At 33.9% G+C, this 21,061-nt stretch overlaps 1 protein-coding gene across 1 annotated transcript in view; it reads left to right on the forward strand.

Moving 5' to 3' along the window:
- Nucleotides 1-402: 402 nt before the first annotated feature.
- Nucleotides 403-21,061, forward strand: part of LOC142348746 (uncharacterized) — a 23,950-nt gene continuing 3,291 nt past the window's right edge. The window contains exons 1-5 of the mRNA XM_075400230.1: nucleotides 403-554; nucleotides 9,285-9,408; nucleotides 9,792-9,940; nucleotides 19,514-19,647; nucleotides 19,977-20,101. Of these exons, the coding sequence (XP_075256345.1) occupies nucleotides 506-554; nucleotides 9,285-9,408; nucleotides 9,792-9,940; nucleotides 19,514-19,647; nucleotides 19,977-20,101 (581 nt within the window). The 5' untranslated portion in view covers nucleotides 403-505. The remainder of the gene's footprint in view (nucleotides 555-9,284; nucleotides 9,409-9,791; nucleotides 9,941-19,513; nucleotides 19,648-19,976; nucleotides 20,102-21,061) is intronic.

The raw sequence follows: 21,061 nt of genomic DNA on the forward strand, positions 1-21,061 counted from the left end.
TTGACGACGATTAATAAAAACTCCGTGATGTTGCCATTAAGGGTACGATTCAACTTCGTCCCCTCCATTCTTGAACAGACAAGCTTTGTTTATTAATTTACACAAACGTGAGAGCAAAACAAAATTCCCGTATAACTTATGGAAATGTCTGGCAATTCGCTTTTTTTCGATTTCCTCGTAGATTAAAACATCATTAAGCGGAATAGACTAACTAACCGATAGAAACTTGGTTATTTAAACGTTATATTTATAATCTTGTTATGACGTTGGTTTAATTGTGTTGAGTTTGTGTTTTCTCAATTCTTCAGAAGTTCATCAATGTTAGGTTGAGTAAATGTTTTACGTTATAAGTATCGGTTTCGCAAGTTTATGGCGTGATCAAAGTCGAAGTTGCGAACTTGTAAAAAGCAAACAAGTTTATGATTTTAGTTGCAAGTTGTGAAACTTAAACAAATTTCTTCAAAAGGTTATTTTTTATCTTTCGTAATCACAAACATATAATTAAATGAAGTTCGATATTTCTAAAGTAGCTGTGATTACCCTTTGGATGAGAGGTAAGACTTTTCAAGGTAGTAAAGTTTGCCAATCTGTTTCGCGTCGGTGTTTTCTGGCTACAGATTTTAATAATAAACTTTTTGAGTCGTACTTGGTTGTAAATAAATTTTTTAAGTGTCTCATGAAAATAAAGCATTGAAAATACGCGGCAATTAATTTCAGTAATCAAGAATATAAAAAAACACTGAATTATTTTATATTCAATGCTATTTTTCTCTCATTAGTTATTGATATTTTGGTCAAGGGATTTAAAGTTAGCATCCAGAAAATCACTAGAAATATCAAAAATCAGCTCGAAACTCGGTCTGAGAAAACGGTTTTTTTTCGATTTTTGAAACAGGGGCGGATTTTATATCGAAATTTTTGTTCTATACAAAACTTTTGATACCAAGAGATCAGCCACAATGCAAAAAGATTAAAAACCAAATATATACCCACTATATGTATAGTCACTATATTACCAGGTTGAAGTCCCAGATTGAATTGAACTCTGATCAGACCGTCCCAGGCAAGAGTGACTTCTAAGCAGACAAGAGTTAAGAAAATAGCAAAAATTAACTGCGTCAAGGAGATGTTCAACGGGATTGATATAGATACACCAGACTACCGTATTTTGTAGGCTGTTAACCAACAAAATTGGTCTTCCTAAGTTTCCTAGAAAAAAATTAGTTACTTTTCTTATTTTTAACTTCTTCACTTATTCTAAATATCAGTTTTGAAAAAAAAGATCCTTATCGGAAGAAAACTCTTGTTCAAAGTGAACGATCATTTGAGGATCTCTGAGTATCTGAGTATCCGTGGTATGTAGTCTATAGAAAGCAAGACTTGCACATCTAACTTACCTAGGAAAAAATAGGTTCAACTCAAGTTTATAAAATCTTTCGTTTTTTTACATATTTTCAAAATAGAGAATTTTTTTGAATCAAGTAAAAGTTCAATGTGAACCATATTAATATCCTAGACTACCAGTAGCATGTAGGTTGTATAAAGGATGGGCTGATCCTTCTAATTTTCCTAAAACAAAGAAAAGTTTAAATCATATTTTAAATTCCTTTAGTTTAATTTTAAGGTCGATTTTTAGGCTGATTTTTTTTTTGAAACGAGAGAAATTTTGTCCCTTGGTATGACAGGATTTACAATTATTTGTTCACCATTTTTCTAAGAAACTTACCTGAAGGAAATATTGTTGTTACCTGAAGGAAATATTGTTACTGCAAAAATTGAAGTGACAACTGTCAGCTCTATCAAAAATTGGAAATGAGCTTTACATAGGCGGTGATCACCATTTTAAGTTTTAATTCTTTCGGTTTAAAAATCTTTTAATTTTGCAAATTTTATGTCTTAACTTACAAAGCTAAGCTTGGAACATATTTGTACAGGGCAACGCCTTCTAAACAAGAGTTGTCAACATGCTAATTCTGTTCGACGAAACCGATATCTTGTTTCCGCTTAAATCGATTTTCATTTTGTTGGCCGCATTTCTTTTACTTCACATTTTTTTGCTTTTTTAACTGATAATTTAAATAAACCTATGTATTTTTAAAGAAGTGTTTTTTCTGAAAGTCAATATTAAAAAAACAGCTGTTTTGTTTTTAAATCATCAAATAGAGAAATTATGTTAAATGCGCCAGGCAAACAAATTTCTGATCTAGAAAGATCCAATTATCCGACGAAATATTCTCGTGTTTCCAGTGACTACATGCTGCCGTTCTTTGTTATGCTTTTTTAGTAGTCGCATGACAAAGACAAGTTAAACTTATTCAATTAATTTGGATTCACTTAAAATTGTTTTTTGGAAGGACATCGTTTGGCATTAAATTGCACCGTTTTAAACAAAATTGTAATTACTTAGTTACTGCCAGTGTACCACTTTTTTCCTTATAACACTCTACTGGCGGCACTTCTCTCCTAATCGAAAGTTGCAGGTTATTTTTTGTTTAGCTGAGAGAAAAATAATTGGTACCCTCATTAAAAAAATGTACATTTTTCATGGCTAATAAATTCACTGCATTCAAACTGTTTCTTTCATTTGAAACTCTGAAGAACCCAGCGGAATCTATTTGATGATTGAAGTTATGCTTGTAAGAATTTGGAATAGTTGTTGATTTTTTTTTAACAAGAGTCTGCACATCGTGGCGGCTGTTTACAAAAAACTTCAAAATCAAATAATAGCAAACATTATTTGCGACCAAAACTTGATATTTAGATTGAAATGAAAAAAAAGTATCAGATAAAACTTGAACTAACCAAGGTAATTGTACTTCAATAGAGCAGACATCAGACCTATCAATTATGAGATTTGGCAACAGGTCGTCAAAGAGGAGCAAGAAGAGCAAAACTACGCTTCCTTTTTTTGAAAACAGCCAATTCCATTCTACTTAAAAGCAATGTAAAATAGCTGGGCTGATTAAGAAGTTTAATTTATACCTCATAGGAAGCCCATGGGACCTGTCATTATCCATAATAAGTCAGATGACTGAAAAAAACGGCAAAAATGAAAGAAAAATTTTTCAAAATTAACATAAATTGCGTCGCTACCTTTAAAACACAGGCAAATTCAAGGAGCACATTAAACATCTTCCATTGGACGTTTCCTCAACGCAAATTGATCCTTACCACTAGTGTTATAGTGTGGCAAACTTGTTAACTTGGTTCGATAGAAGGACAATGAACCTTTCGTTAGGACCAAGCAGCAAAACTGCAAGAAATAAGATAAAATAACAAAGCTCAAAAATCCATAGATTTTTTAAAACAAATAATTTTCAAAACAGAGATTTATTTTAACACAAGTAATCATAAGTTTTATATTTGAAACAAAAACAGATTAACTTGCAATTGTACTTGTTATGAGTGAGACCGAAGCTGCACACAAAAATGAACAACAGTTAGGGAAAGAAATCAAAATTTCACAAACAATTTAACGAAACTGCAGTGGAAATCCAAACCTTAAAACCAAACGAAATTGAAACTGATTGAAAACTTTCAATGGTTAAAAAGTTTGAACTGTTTGTTTGAATCTCTATGATTTCAATTGGGTCGTCTTTGTAAAAGGTTTCTTTGAGACTAAGTTACTTGTTGACCACAATGTGAAGAATAATTTCGTAGTACAAATATCTTTTCTTGAAAAATATTAATCAAAAGTAAATAAAACCGTTATCAATCTGCTGAAAACAGTTAATTGATTTTTTAAACATACATAGAAGCAGTTAATGCATTCGGTTGTCAGAAATATGCCGTATGAATACAAAACTAACCACAATTACAGGGAAAACCAAAACAAATCAGTAAATTTTTTGAGAGAACGGTTTCGCATTGATTAAAAAAAGTTTTTTTAACTTGATTTGGAATAAGTTTTTCTCTGTAGTATATATTGAGATTCAGCTCCATGTGGACAGAAGTATTACAGATAATGGCAACCATCAAAACTTGACTGACAGTTTCATTAAAAAAAATTAGTTCAAAGACATAAATGGCCTCAGATAATAACTTAAAGTCATGTATAGCTATTTAAAAAACCAGTGGGATTTCAATCAACAGGACAAAGTCATGCAGCTGCAAAAACATAAGGAAAAGATGGCAAAACAAAAAAAACAGTTAAAGTTTATGAAAAAACCTATGGGTCTTTCTATGAAGACTTAACATAAATTTATTTGGCCTCGTTGTGCCCTAAATAATATCTGTCATTATTTGGTCCTTGTTTTGTAATCATTCTTGTCATTAGTGAACAAGCAAAAACTGAAAACATTTTGAGAAAAACAGCGCCCCACTATAATCCGAACTCTTATTGATTGTTAGAATCCAAGGCGAGTCCAAATGTTAGTCTAGCCTAATTTTGCTGCGCGTTCAACAAAATACTTTATTTTTCCATTTGTTTGCAAAATGGTTCTATTAGAGTTTGCAATAGATCAATTAACCATAGTAAAAAATTATGCATTTGTATAATTAATTATAGAGTATTTTTCAAAAAAAAACTTGCAATTATTTTTTTCCAGTAGACGACTAGTAGACTCACGTGGGAAACGGAAGTACAACTTGCCTTTTTTGTTGTTTTCAAAAATTGTGGCAGCTGATAATAGGTCCCCATCTCCACTGTATTTATATAAAATGGGATAAAAATGTGTTTTGAGTCATTTTTGATAACAAAAAACACACTACAGTTTAAATAACATGTCAAAAAATTTAATAAGAGACTTGGATAAAACCAATTGGCCAGCTTCTTCTGCCCTTAAAAACCATTAACAATGTTGTTAACAATTGGAACAATTTTTTAGCAAAATTGACGAAAATTTGGTCAATGATACAAAACATGTGAGTAAAACAACAAAGTTCCATCTACTTTTCAGAAAAATTTATACCTCAAGGACTCCCTCTAAAAAACAAAAACCAATAAAATGTTTTTAATTCGATATTTTACACCTGACTGGCTTTCTAATGAAACCACTCACAACTCTCTACGATGATTTTTTCGATCGGTCAAAATTGACTGAACAAAAAACGGCTCTGAGTTTATAGTTCCTTCCCACACAAGTGGGTCGGAACAATAAAGAGTAAGTGGAAAACATTGTTAAAAAATACAACCGCACGCTCGAAAATGTTGAGTTCTTAAATCTAAAGTTGATTCTTTTTCTATTTTTTAGAAAATGAGCGCCTACTTTCAATATTATAGTCAGGTTCTAATGTTCTTTCAATTACCATAGAGACTGAAATTCATCCCAAATTCATGATTGCTTTCAACAATAATTTGAACACAGCAGCATGTCCTTTTATTTCCAAATTTTTATGATAGCGCTTTGTTGGACAATTGAATCTTGGCTATTCGGGTAAAATGTCATATTTGCGTTCCCACAAAATAATTGGACTGAAATGGACTGATTCAATCGGTTGATTGCGACGCGAGAATTTTCCAAGATAGCATTTCCTTCGTCCGCCAGACAAGCTATTCTCTCTATTGTCCATCGCAAGTTCTCAGATTAACCACCAAAAACTTCAAATGGCAGCGGCAAAAAAATCACTCCGGCTTCTCGGAAGTCAGAGTCATGGGCAGCTGATTTGCGGTCGTCAACATATTTTAACGCAAAACAGGGTGTATCCGCCGCATTTGCAATGATTGTTGATTGCAGGGATGACACCACTGTTACATCAAGCGCTACTGGTTTTTCTTGTGTCCAGGAGGGTAAAATACATCTGCAGGTCAGGATTTGTTGTTGCTGCTGAGTTTCTTTTTTCAAGCGAAGGGCTCAAATTGCAGAGACAAAAGAAGAGAAAATTTTATCTCTTAGACGGTCGTGACGATGAATATTATCTCCTGGTCCTACACATAATAAAGAATGGTCACCGTATATATCGATAACACCATTTTTACACTAGGGGCAATTTCATATATAGGGATACCCAGCCTATGTTTGACGCAATTTTGGTTTTCCGCTTCCAGGTGCAGTACCGGTGCGGAAATAGGAGTTGTCGTTAACCAAGCACCTGCATTAGGAGCGAGAAGAGAGTGCAATCGAGCACCTCGCCCATTTGTTAACTGTGCTAGAAGATCTTTGAGTGACTTTTGATCAAAATTTTCCCGAATTTTCTTCCGAATTCTCCTATCTACATCTTGCAATTCAACAAGACCCTTCGCGTTAACTTACTTTTCCGGTGTTGATTTCATCCCAAAACGAGCTTCCACTGTAGACGGAAAGGTCGCCACTTAACTGATAAAAAGGCTAGATGTTGATCACTTGCGTATCTCAAATCCAATCCACTCAACTTGATGGACAAGTTTGCTTGTTTCCATTTGCAGCACGTAACGTTTCCCTTGATTGACTTTTCTAGTCAATCCTTCTGTACATTGTCAAAATGAAGTAAGACTTTAGTAACTGAGGGACTTGGGTTAACTGTGCAAAGAGAGTACAACACTTTGGGAGTTAATTTAAAAATAAATTTAAATATGCCATAAGCTGCATGATGATCGTCAAGTTGCTGTAAGCGATATAGGAGCGGCTCAGTTTTCTTCACCTTCTTGGATAAGACTTTTGCTTGATGAGTCTCAATTCCAATTGGCGCCACAATTACTGAAAAAACCTTCAGAATGAGCACGCTTAAAGTTCAGATCTAGCCTGCTCTTGGTTTGGGGCGACTACATCATACATTTTGAGGTCTTTACGTTGAAACCCAAATTTTGCTTTCAATTACCAAAATATCTAAGCTATGCATTAGTTTGGCTTCAGTTCCAACCAAAATGCCGTCGTCATGATACCAAGAGTTCTGTAATAGGATGGGGACTTCCTGCTTAGTCCTGTTCATGAGAAGCATGAGAGCCAAAGAAAACAATAGTGGCCCCAGAGCATCACCCAATTTCACACCACTCTCACTCTTTATGGCCTGCCCGTTATATAACAGAGAACTGTGTTTTGCGTAGCACGAGCTAACAAACAGATATATATATATATATATATATATATATATATATATATATTTGTATATATATATATATATATATATATATATATATATATATATACTACTAACTCTAAAATATATCTACTAACTCTAAAATTCGGGATGGTTTGGAATTTCAAACGTAAACACGTTCTGTGCATCAACAAAAAAGAAAGAAAAAAACGTCTGAAGTATTTCAAAATAAGGCATCAGAAAAGTTCGACCATCATCGATATTCTTTTTTGTTTTTCTTTTCAAAAACTTTTTGAACTTTTCTATTTCTTGATTTTTTTAAATAATTTTCTTGAGATGCAGATGGGTTGAATTTGGAATAAATCTTGCCTAATCCAAAACCAGCTATGACAGAGGAAGAACTCAACATTAGACTTTTAAGGAAACGTCGTGACCAGAAACAGGAAAAATGCAAGAGAAACGTCAAGCATTGAGGACATGGAGTGTCAAAACCAAAAACAACGAGCAGACATTACAAAAGAGAAAAAAGAAGAGGAGCAGGAGCAACAAAGCGGGAAAAGGTCCGTCGGAGAACTTCAGAAAATTAGCCCATGGACTGTCGAAGAAACAAGAAAGGCAATGAAAAACAGGGAAAAAAACAATGAAAAAGACAGGAAGAGAATGATCAAAAATAGCCAAACAGAAGCCGCAAAAACGAGTGGAAATCGTTTGAATTATCTTGCTGTCGCAACACTATTGTTCACAATCTCCACATTTGCGTGCGAGGATGTTTTTCTGTCAGATTAACGATCTTTTGCAAGTAATTGCAGGGCCAAAAACGCGCGCTAAACGGTTTTTTTCCTACTAACTCAAAAAAGTCGGGACGGTTTGAAAATTTAAATGTTCCCACATTCTGTGCATCAACAACAGTGAAAAAGAAAAAAATCATCTGAAAATGATAATAATATACGAATCAGAAAAGACCTTCCATCTTCGATCTTTTGTCTTATTTTTCATTTCGAAAACTTTTTCAATTTTTCTTTATTGAAAATATCAGAGAAGAAACCTAACAATAGACAATTAAAAAAAACCCAAGAACGGCGTCAAAAAACAATAAAAATGGCCAGAGAGACGTCAAAAAATGAGGACAAGGTATGTAAAAAAACAATGGAACAAACAAGGAGAAAACAATAAAAAGGGGAAATAAGCAGAAGAGCAGCAGCAAAAATGCGGGAAATATATATATAAAACTCCAGAAAATGGAAAAACATTGGAACAAAAACGAAAAATCAAAATTAGCGGAAGAGCAGCATCAAAAAAACTGAAAGCAATCAGTTGAAGACATCAAAAAAGAGCGCGCGGAGTGCTGAAAAAACAAGGAAAAAACAATGAAATTACAAGGAGAAAAAACAATGAAAAAACTATCAGCAGAACACAAGCAGCAAAAAAGCGGGAAAAGACAGATGTAGCATGTCAAAAAATAAAGGCGCGGAGTGCCGAAAAAAAGAAAAAGAATGAAAATCAAAAAAACAATGAAAAAAATCAACAGAGCAGCAACATCAAAAAAGCGGAAAAAACAGTACAATTTTTAAAAACAAAAAATGAACTAGTTCAATCAAATACCGTTTCTAAAGATTAAAAGCTTTCCTACAATGTTCTGATATGTTTTGATTGCTAATTGAAGATGAAAAATTACATTAAAAAAAGTTGGCTTTGTAGTCTTCTCTTCAGCCAAAGTAGACAAAAGATTCTTGTTGTAATAGACAAAAGCTGCTTACAGATCCAACTTCTGCAAAAAAGTGCTCTTTTGACAGTTTTTCTTTTGAAAAACCTGTTGTTCAAATGTTATGACAAGAACGATCTTGAACACATTAACAGCTTAGTGGTGGGTGTTTTGCTCAGAATTGACAGCCAAAACTATCTTTTCTCTGAACTTTTTGTCGAAGGCAGTGCAAAACTTTTCTCCGCTTAATTTGAACGTTTTGAATTTTTTTTGGCATCAACCAATTTGTTCTTCTGTCAGATAAACCAGTGTTTTAACAGATTCTGCCAGAAAATCAGCTTTCTGGCATAATCTTAGAAGATAACCATGTTTCTGCCAGAAGTTGGAAGACAACCAGTTTTCTGCCAGATTCTGCTAGATTCCTACAAGATAACCATCCAGTCTCGACTAGGGTACCACAAACCATTCAGTTTTTCAAGGGCTTTTCATTGACTTCACTTTTTATCTATCCGCTAGAAATATCGAATGGCCAAAAATGGCAAAAATAGGGTTGGTATAAACTTCCTAACCTCTTTCTCATGGAACATTGGAACAAAACGTTGATCTTAAATCCAATTTTCTTTTCCAGTCTTCCACTGTATTGGACAATCCAACCGGCCAGCAATTTTGGAGAACTCGCAATCCTTAATTTTTGCTCTTCCAGATGCAATGGGCGACGAAGATGGGGCAAATTACATGTGTTCTCTATTCAGGTTTGATCAATTTTTTTTTCCTAGGAACATGGTTTAAGCATTCAGTAATTTGTATGGAAAAACCGATGCAGGTTCGATGGCTAAATGAACATAGAGTGGTAGAGTGGGTGGGGGTGGGTGGGTGGGGGGGATGTTTGGAGGAGGAGTTCTTTTAAAGGCAACAGAAAGAAGCGATATGGCAACCTAATATTGAAAACCATCATCAATATATTCGGCTTTAGTTAGACAAAAACGTTAAAAGACCTTCTTCGGTGTCGTCCGTAAGTTCGGTTTTGAAACGCAAGAACGTCCTGAGTGGGGCTATAGTGGGATTTATAAGCACTAGAATATTTGACTATGATTTTTTTTCGTCATATAAATGAGAATTCGTTCTTCTGTTTCAGTTCCAACTATTGCCTGATCGGTTACGTCATCTCCAGGACCCAAAGTGCAAGATTTCCCCATGAAGAAGACTTTTATGATTTCTGGGAAATGATTCTGCCTATGTACAGAGATCTTAACTGGTTTTCAGTTTCTCGTACTTTCAATTTTGGTAAGAATGTAAAATTTTTGAGGTTTAACATAAGTCTATTTAAAATACAAATAAATTTTCCTGCAAAATATGCTGGTAAAGGTGGTGTGCAGGTAAAACTAACCTGCACTTTTTCACATAATTCCCTAACAGCACACTGTTCATAGTTTACATCAGTTGAGATCGTAGAGGTTTTTGGGGGCCTCGATATAAGACTGAGGGCATTTCTTGATTTAAATTTAGAGCTATTTGATTTATTTTAGGGCTGAATTTTTAAAAAACAATTTCCCCTGGCCACTCTCAAACCTTTCGGGGGGGGGGGTGGCATTTTTACAAGGTGTTTGAAGACAGTGCATGGTGACAATGATTGCTTTAACTAGTTTCTCGACTCATCGGCTTTTTTATGCAAAGGTGTCATCGCTAGTCGAGAAAAAATGCTCTTGCAAAAATTTCTTTCAAAATCTTGCAAAATCTTTCAAAACGATGAAGCAGTTTTTCTTCCAGATACACCATTTATGCTACAGAAGAGGCTTAAATTGAGTTACAGTAACAATTTGAGAGAAAAGGATTTTTTTCTATTTATTGGACTGAATATAAAAATTGCTATGAAATAGAAAACATTTAACACTTAACAAAAACACGCAAAAAAATGCTTGAAATATATACCGAAGTCTAAAACGAATTGCAATAAGTTTACTGAAGTAAAAACGAATAAAAATTTTCTGGGTATATATATATTTTTTTTGAAAATTATAGCAAAACCCGTCTAAGCTGGACTACAGAACATTTTGAGATAGGATAATGTATTTCTCTTTCAATCGCAACTAATTTTAGATTTTAGTAACTGACTTGAACAAAATTTTTGAATCGGAGCAAAATTGTTAAATTGTGCCAGATTGGGGCAAAATTGTTGAAGTGAACCAAATGGATCAGTCTTGGGAGATGTTTTAAGGCAACTTTTCATTTTAGAATATCCTGCTAGATAAATTTTATTTTTGCAGAACATAGATTCTTACAAATTAATAATGTCTTGCATGATTCTGAATGATAATTTTTAATTACAGGAATCTTTAAAGGTCTTACTGTATTGCGTTCAGATCGTGACTAGAAATAAACCAGTTTATTGCAAAAATACATAAATGCATTGTCATCCTAAAATATTACTTTTTTTCGTGCATGATCTTACAAGAATGTTTAACGATCTTAATCTGTAATATTAATTTTGTCCTGCATATTGCTTCCATACAATATAATTTTTTGTCCTGCACGATCTTACAAGATGATATTTATTAACAAGAATCTTTAAAAACCTTATTGTGTCTTTCAGATCTCTAGATGAGATATATCATTTTATTGCTTCCTACAATTTAGCTTTCTTACAACATTAGGATTGCTTTTTACAAATTAACATGGAATTCATACAATTTTAACTTTTGTGTTGCTTGATCTTAAAAAAAAAACAAAAGACTTACGTCGCACGAATTAACCTCAAACAACCAGTCGGAGCTGGAATCTTTTGACGCGTGCTTCAATTGTTTGGATGGTGAAGTAACTAAATTTATAAAGGAGTTCCTATAACCACTAAAAATTTGAAATGAAATAAAATTACACCAATTTCTGCGCATCTTTCATTTAACTTTTAATATTGTAAACTTCCCCCACTTGAATTCAGTTGCTGACCCTGTAAATGCTCGAAAAAATTTGATCACGCAAAACTATAAAGTCAATTGCGTAAAATTCAGTCGAAAAGTCAAAAACCGCCAACAAAATTTTTGCATAAAAAGAGGTCTACCGGTTTAAAATAATTGCTTCAAACTTCGTTCGAGAGCAATAAAGATTATTTTGAGTACTTATTAAGATACATCTGCTTATTTGGGTAAGAGATTCAGTCACTTAGTACGCTTGCTGAAATATATTTGAGTGATTTGCGGCGCAATTTGTACTTCGATTGTTTCAAGAGCGTATTAAAACGACTGCACAAAATATGATTATGAAATGAATATAGCGACTAAAATGTGCATACCACAAAATTGGAGTTAAAGAAAAAGTCATGTTCTGAACTGAACATCAAAATCATGAATAAAGAAAGATTGAACAATCAACTTAAACTAAAACTATTAATAGAAAAAACAACAATTTTAATTTTCATTTTGTAGCATTAGAATGATATGAGGAATATGTGTATAACAATAAAAAATTGTTCAGTTAAATTACTCTCTATTTGAACAACGCTGACAAGTTGACAAAAAATTGATGCGCCAGTTTTCTTTTAAATTTTTTTCTGTGCCTTAAGATTGTTGCTATGAAAACTTGCCATGAACTTTTTTCAACTACTAAACGAATTACTATTATTGTGTTGATTTTCTTTTGTGTGATGCGCTTGAAACTCGGCAGTACCATCTGCAAAACACATGAAGTCTTGTAAGTCCGCCGGGTGGGTTCCAATTTAGCCCCAACATGAAATTCAAGCCCCCCTTTTTGTTTACTCCAATTGAGGGAGTAGCATTACGTTATATGATCATTAAATTGTGGCATGTTAAAAAGGATCTTTGCAGTTGTTTTGGCACGTCCTCTGTAACTTAAGGGGTGCATAGGGTACTTGGGGGAGGGCACAAACAGAAATGGTTTAAGTTACCTGTTGATTTCAAGTGGCTGCGGTTAGGGTACAAATGGGGTACCGAAACGAGAAAAAACCATGCAAGTGTCAATCAATAATGTTTGAAGTTTTAGGTAGTTTGACATGTACCCGGGTTGAGAAATTGCGACGAAATCGCAGCAAGAACCGTCGTTGTTGGTCGACTTTTGTCGATTTCGTCGGTTTTTTATGTAGGAAATGTCGATTATCCACGTTTTCGTCGGTATTGTCAGTATTTGATGTAAGAAGTGTCGATTAGCGTAGTTTTTGTCGGTATTGTCGATTTTGGCAGTAAGAAGTGTCGATTATCGTCGTTTTCTGTCGGTATTGTCAGTCTCAATTTGTTTTATATACAAAAGAAATAGAGTACAACTAAGTGACAAGTGGTGCAGTGTAGGAGAATGTGGCTAGTAATATAGGGGTCCAAGGTTCGAATTCTGGCAGGGACTCCGGTTTGTGAGATTTTAGAATGGCAAAAACCGACGATTTTTACGTTAAAATACTGACGAAAAACGATCAAAACGACGAAAAAAACGTAAGGGCTTTGATCGGTTTTGGCGAAGTAAAAGCGACGAAAACCGACAATTTCTTATGTTTAAATCCGAAGAATTTCTCAAAACGGGTAGTTTAAATACTTTTACAGTTTGAAAAATAGCAAAAAGATTGTAAATAGCACAATGAAAAAATATTTTAGATTAATTTTCGAGATTAATTTTTTAATAAGATTAATAAATTGGAAAAGTTGAAGAACCCATTGAATAATTTGAACATTTACATTAACAAGAGGCTACCAGAGCATGAAGCTCACATCAAAATCTAAGAAGATGGGTATGATTACGTACACTAAAAACTGTGCAGTCTCCGTTATGGTCCGAAACTCTCAAACCGAAACTTATTTCCAACCTGTCAACGATATCAACGACCTAAATAAATTCAAAAAAGCCGTTTAGAAAGACTCGGCCAGAGTAAAACAAAGACGTTGCAACAAGTATGATGAAACCTCAGCGGCAAATGATCAAGAAAAATTTTTTACCGAAATGAAAAAGCAGAAGAAATACTAAGTTCGAATAAAAACCCTCACAGTTCTAAAACTCGATGATATTTGTTGATAATAATTTGAAGCCGTAAATTTGAACGCAATCCAGCACCAGTATTTCATTCAATTGTAGAACAGTGGCACATATATAATGTGAACGTGACAATTAGTGCATTTGATTAACTGCGATAAACGCAGCCTGTCTGTTTCCCATGAAATTTCTTTTTTAAAAATTATGTTTTAGGCTTTTTTAACTTTAGAAGGTTCTATATTAGTGCTCGCTTCTATATTCAATTAAGTCGTTTGGAGTTTGTGATAGTCGCAAATGACGAATGACAACTGAACATGAATCCTTGTTTAACAAAATAAACATGGGATTCGTACAATTTTAACTTTTGCGTTCCATGATTTTAAGAAAACAAACGACTTATGTCGGACGAATTAATCTCAAACAGCTAGTGGGAGCTGGAATCTATTGACGCGAGTTACTATAGTGAGTTCCTATAACTACTAAAATTTTAAATTAAAAAAAATTACACCAGATTTGGCGCAGCTTTCATTTAACTTTTAGTATAGTGAAAATCCCCCACTTGAAATCAGTTGCTGACCCCTTTGAATGCGCAAAAAAATGATCCCGCGAAACAAAAAAGTCATTTGCGTAAAAAATAACTGGAGAAATCAAAATCGGCCAACAAAATTCCGCATAAAGATATCAACAGGTTTAAAATAAGTGCTTCAAACTTCGTTCGAGAATAATTTCAATTTTTGTGAGTATTTTGTAAGATACAACTGCTCATATGTTTGGGTAATAGATTCATTCAATGAGTACGCTTGCGGAAATATTTTTCAATGGTTTACGGCGCGCTTTCTACTCCAATCGTTTCATGAGGGTATTAAAACGACTGCACAAAACAAGATTATGAAAAGAATGAAGTGACTAATATGTGCATTTCAGAAGATGGGAAGTAGAGAAAAGGTAATGTTGTGATTTGCAACGCAAAATCACGAAAAAAAATTTAAGAATCAAATTTAACTAAAGCTGACTTTTAATAAAAAAAATCTCAATATTGATTTTCTTTTTGCATCAATAACAAGATATGAGGTATATGTGTATCACCATAAAAAATGTCCAGTTAAGTTACGCTCTAATTGAACAAAGCTGAAAAGCTGAAAATTGACAAATATTTGGTGAATCAGTTTTCTTTTAAATTGTTTATTTTTAACTCAAGATTGCTGCATTGAAGACTTTGCAGGTTTTAGGTAGTTTGACATGCAGGTTGAATTTTTTTACAGTTTGAAAGATAGCAAAAAATTGCAGCTAGCACAATGGAACAATATTTACTTTTTGGTAAGACTAATCAATTGAAAGAGTTGAAGAACCATTGAATAATTTAAACATGTACATTAACGAGAGGGTACCAAAGCATGAAGCAAACATCAAGAGTGAAGCCAGGAAGATGGGCATGGTGTCCACAAAACAGTGTGCAGTCTCAATTATGGTCCAAAACTCCCAAAGCGAAACTTCTTCCCAACCTGTAAACGATATCAACAAAATTAATAAAGTCAAAAATGTTGTTTTGAAGAGCTCGGTCAGAGTGGAAGAGAAATTTTGCAGCAATTATGATGAAACCTCAGTGGCAAACAATTAAGAAAAATTTTCTCCTGAAATGAAAAAGCAGAAGAAATACTAATATCGAATAAAATCTGTCACAGTTCTAAAACTCGATGATTTTTGTTGATAATAATTTGAAGCCGTAATTTTGATTGCAATTCAGCACCAGTACTTCACTTAATTGTAGAAAAATGGCAGTTATATAATTTGAACATAAAGAATAGTGCATTTGATTAACTGCGATAAATCCAGCCTGCATTTTTACCCTGATTTTTCTTTTTTATAAAGTCTTTTAAGAGTTTTTTCAACTTTAGAAGGTTTTATATTAGTGCTCGTGATATCCGCAAATTAAAGTGTGGTATGATTCTTTAACGTTGAAGAGAACATCAGGAAGAACGAAAGTCTTGCAAAATACGCAGATTAGTTGTCTACGGTTTGAGATTCAGTTAAGTGGCTCGGAGGTTGTGATATTCGCTAACGACGAATGACAACTGAACATGAATCCTCGGGAAAATCAGAATGGTTTTTTAGGACATAAACTAGAGACTTGTTTTCTGTGATAGTTTCGAAAAATGAGTCAAATAGGCAGTGTTCTTTCCTTTTTTATTAACCGTGTTCAAAGAAAATGCACAGTTGGTTTCGTTTTATAATAAACGAGTGGTAAACGTGTTCAAAATCAATTAATGACTTTCTCTATTTTTTAAGATGAGAGACATTAATATATTGCAGAACATCAGATCAATCTATTAAAAATTAAACGATTGCGAATTGAGAAACGCAGCCATTAGCTACAAGCCTAACTGAAACGTGGCTCAAAGATGACAAAAACATGCAATGTTATCTATTGGTAGTTACCAGCAGCTTGTCAGATGCAATTGACGAATAGCAAAATAATGAGCAATTGTAATTTCTGTGAGGTTTTGAGGGAATTTTGAAGTACAAACTGTCAATTGCTAAAATACAAAATTGAAAGCAAAAGTTGTGAAAAATGTCTGTTTTTATCTCTTGTTATCCCCAAACCCCATACAAGCTTATCCGAGTTGTCAAAAACGTTTGAGAATTTTTTTACAAAGTGATACTCAAGCCAAAACAGATGCATCTAATTTGTGGAGATTTAAATATTGGTCACTCAAGGACAGTTGCAAAACTATCGACGTTAAAATGTTTTCGGAGGTTATGAGACATGGATTGATAACTCAATATAAAATTGCAGTAAAAATGCAAAGTTTTTTATCAACGGTACGTGCAACAGAAAACAAATGACAATAAAAAGAGCTACAATAGAATAAGTAATTTGCCACAGAAAAGAGTGCTCGAAAAAAGGAGAAATTTTTTTTCAAAACGTTTTAGTTTTGAACGCAAAGCGTACTACCAAAACTTTCTGTGATACTATCAAAAGTTTAAGAGGAGACACACAAAAACAACAACAAGCTACTCTAGCGCAGGAAGAGACTGAAAACTTTTTGAGAGACTGAAAAGAGACTGAAAACAATAAATTTTTCACCACAATTGAATAAGTTAAAGCTGACAAATTGGGCCCAGAATAATAAAACAACACAAAAACTGCAGACCTCAAAATGTTTCTACACAAAATTAGCGAGAAAGAGCTAACGGTGGAAACTGAATACCTGAACAAAATGCTGCTCAGGCTATGGTTGCCTCAACAATTTTATACTCAGGAAAATACAGTTTGCTATTGTTCCGTATCCTACGTTTTTGATCAACAAATGTTTTAAAAACAGCTTTTTCCCGAAGTGCCTAAGGAGAGCTGAGACCATCCCACTGCATAAAAAGGGAGATTGCAAAGTTGCTGAAAATTACAAATAAATAAATTTGCTGCCAACAATAGGGAAATTGATTGAGAAATTGGTTTAAAAAATGCTAAAGGATCTGGAAAAATTCAAACTACAAACAAAAGCCCACTTAGATTTAGGCCCAAAAAAGCACTTTTCTTTTGAAGCCTTGGTAAGATGTATTTAGAGCATCAGGCAGGATTGGGATGATGGTATCGCAGAAAACAAGCCTTTGATACATTTAAACATACTTACCTTTTGGACAAAATAAACAACTTGGGATTGAGGGTTCAAACTTTTTGCAATCCTACCTAATGATTAGGCAACAATATGTATATTCAGGAAACGTGTAACCCAACTTTGCAAAAGTGGATTATGAGGAACGAAATGGATCAGTACTTGAACCCTTTTTTGTGTACATAAACGAAATAGAGGATTACTATAGTCAGAACTGTCTCAACTCATACGATGACGATACTGTTGTTTAACAATAAGGAGAATCAACAACTGAAGTTTTCAGCCATTCTTTGAACCTGGTAAGCGATTACCTTACAAAAAACAAAGTTACTATGAGCAACCAAATTCAAGGCTTATGAAAATGAACGCAAAACGAAAAAGTTCACAGCAACAACTTATGATCTTAGAAAAAACATAACACAGAAATCATAACTGAATTACCTTGGAATAGATTTGGATAACAATCTGATTTTCGGCGAACAAATTAAACAAAATTGCTCAAAACTGAACAAAGTTTCGGACTATTTTACCGGCTCAGATCGATTTTAAATGGTAAACAACTGTTATTAACATTCAAGGTATATTTCCAGCCTGTTGTGAGCTATGGCGTACTAGTATATGAAACAATCAACAACACCCTAATTTTGCGGCTGGAGTAAAAAAAACAATTTGCCATAAATGTTTTTATTAAGCCTAAATCAAAGTCCACTTGCCTGGAACGAGAATCAAATCACATTTACTCCATAACGATCGTGCACATTTTTAAACTGCTTTTTGAAATGATTGTCTCAAAAACGTATTTGTGAGGAAAAAATAGATGCACTGCAATAAAAAAAAAGTTCAATCAAAGCAACTGAAAACTGCAAAATATGCAGCGGCTTAAGTCCTAAAAGAGTAGGAATGAGAGAACAAAAACTGCTTAACTTCATTTTAAAGCTCTATCCTAATTTTTGGTTCAGAAGTGCAGCAGATGAATGCAAGAGAACTGAAGCGATTCTTATGTATTTTTAGGGACAGTTTTTTGTGGACAACATGGAAATTTTTGCTTTGTTTTATTAACAAAACTCTTTAGATATCATCAATTCTAGAATTACGTTTTGAGATCTCCATTCTATTTTTCCTTGCTATGTTATGCCACTCATTTACACCATTGATCATAGTAATGGTACCGGTCCTCACTTGACTAGGAACTCTTGGACCTGTTTTTTACCTGCCGAGTAGATTTAATATTATGCAACATGATCTATACCATTTGTGTTGCAAACAAATGTGCATCGTACTCGAGAACAATTTATCATTATAAATGTAAAGTCCAATCCAAATAAAATGTATTTGTTTTTTTGATAAGGAGTTGGTAGTAGGTCGTATAAAGGGTGGGTTTTATACCAAATTTCTTCAAATAAAAGTAGATGATTTTCTCACTCTTTTGTTGTGATGAAAACTTTTTTAATAGGAATAGTTCGACTGGTGACCAATTTTTTTTACTAGTGAGCATTTTTGTAACAAAAACATAGTGTCTAAGTTTTGCTATTGATTTTGTTTGAAAGCAAATTAGAGACCGTGACATAATTTTATAAAGAACTTGACCAGAAAAGTTTTAATACATCTCATCTCTTTAGAGTTGTGATCGTAAAAGATCTCTATTGAATTAGTCGTTTCAAATTATCTCTTCAAAAAAATAAACGTGTTGAAGTATCAATCATAGATAACCATATTCTAACGAGACACATACACAATTAATGCATGTGTTTTTAATGACAATAATAACAAGAAATTGCTTTCTCTAGTAAGCAAAATCACACAATGATGACTTACAAATTACATCAAAAAAGACTACAGGGGACCACCATTAGGCCAATCACCCCTTCTCAGGTGTGTCTCCGAGTGATAAAAAAAGTCAGCTGAAATTAAAAACATTTAGTGCCTTAGTGCCTTAGTTTCTGAGAGGGGAAAACGTTAGGATCTCTAAATACAAAAAAAAAACAAAACATTACATTGATAATAAATTTTCTGACCTCATAGGAGGCAATATTTTACAAAGATAAACAGCCCTTAACATCATTTCAATAGTTTTCTTTGAAGACGAACTTTTAAAGCCCAGAAACAGTTTTTACTATTAACAGAAATTTACTATTAAATTAATTCATGCCAAGTAAATCACTAGTTGCAGCTCAAAAATCGAGCAGTTCCTTTTCGAAAGTATGGTTTATTGAACAATTAGAGTAAATTCTTAGAATTTAATTTGTTTAAAATTGTTTACAAATAAGTTGTTGTGTTTGAGAGCTGGGGCACTGTTGCAACTACCAGTCGACAGTTTACAGAATGTTTGGTCAAGACAGGGGAGTTTCGCCAGCATTTTTCCTGGAAAAGGTCACAAATTTCACCAGCCATGGAAAACGACTCAACAGCATAAAGGTATCATTATAATAAAGCGCAATTGCAAAATAATTAAAACAGCTTTTTAGGTGTGTCTACAGTGTTTTCTTTAAGAAGCAGGATCTTGTCCGTTTGTGCCCTCAGTACGTTATGCTCCCCAGTGACAGAGCACGTGTCATTACATAGTAAATCATTATGTTAAAATTTGGCACTTGCGATTGGGGTTGCAGTTAATATGAACCCACTAAACGGGGGGGGGGGGGGCACTATTGGAAAAAATTCTTAATTTGCTATGTTGTCAATGGTATGTTGAATAATAATTTTTATGGGTTCATTTACTAGTTTGATAAAATACACTTCTATTTCAGGCTGATTTCAGGCGTGATCTGTGTGTGAATATTATACAGACTGTGGGTTTTGGAACTGGTAGTCTAAAAAGAAGGGGTGGTATGCAGGGAGTAGTCTACATATTTCCTCCAGATGGCGATGAGAGAGGAAATTTTGATTTTTTCCTTAGAGCTGTTTCACTTCTAGTTAACAAATTTTGGATCTATTCTGTTTCCCCACCCCCCACAGCTTAGTGAGCATAATTTTTTATGACCCCCGGGTGCACGTGCTATTTTCTTACATAGTAACGTGCTATATAACAACATATAATTTGTAACTGGGGGTCATAAGAAACACAGTAGAAACACTGGGCGAAACAGAATAGATCCGAAATTTTCTAATTAAAACAAATTGTAAACACATTTATTTCTTAGCCCATCCAACAGACATTTTTTTCCATAAGTTTTAATAAACGAACTTACGAACGTGTTCCAACTGCAAGTTTGGTTTAGACCACCTATTTAGAGCCCAAATCAACGGTTCAGTAAAATAATTCGGAGGACGCCGGTAGCCTTGAATGCCTTGAAAGCTGAATAGTTCCCGTGCTCTGATTGGTTGATATAAATTCAGCACTTTAAAGGCAGTCTTTTTTGTGAAAAAAGCAAAACAGAATAACGAAGGTCTTGCCGTGATTGCAACCCCCTCGCCCCGTTAAGCGGAGAGGCCGAGTGGAGCGCAACCCGACTACACACCATAGATAAAAAAAAGCGATGACAACTAATTAGTTCGCCTTTTCTAATGTTTTTTTAATTAAAACCAATCAGATTATTTGGCCAATCAAATTTAAGCGTTCGTCTCCGAGTCTCATATTTTCCCATTCAGTTCTGTTCCCGTTCAGCTCTAAATAACACGTAAATCTGAATGCAAATTATTGATTTTTGGCCATGCAAAATTCAGATGTTTATTGAGAGTCATGTTGTCACTTAGCTCAAATAATTTTCCAATTTTATGGTTTTTTCCGGGGAGCTTTTTTGCCTAGGACCAAACCCAAACTGCATATTTCTACAATCTTTTGACAAAATGTTCAACAATATTTTCTGCAATAATCAGTTAATTTTCTATGAGC

The sequence above is a fragment of the Convolutriloba macropyga genome, chromosome 10 (genome assembly GCF_964194025.1).
Source record: "Convolutriloba macropyga chromosome 10, txConMacr16.3, whole genome shotgun sequence".
Lineage (NCBI taxonomy): Eukaryota > Metazoa > Xenacoelomorpha > Acoela > Convolutidae > Convolutriloba > Convolutriloba macropyga.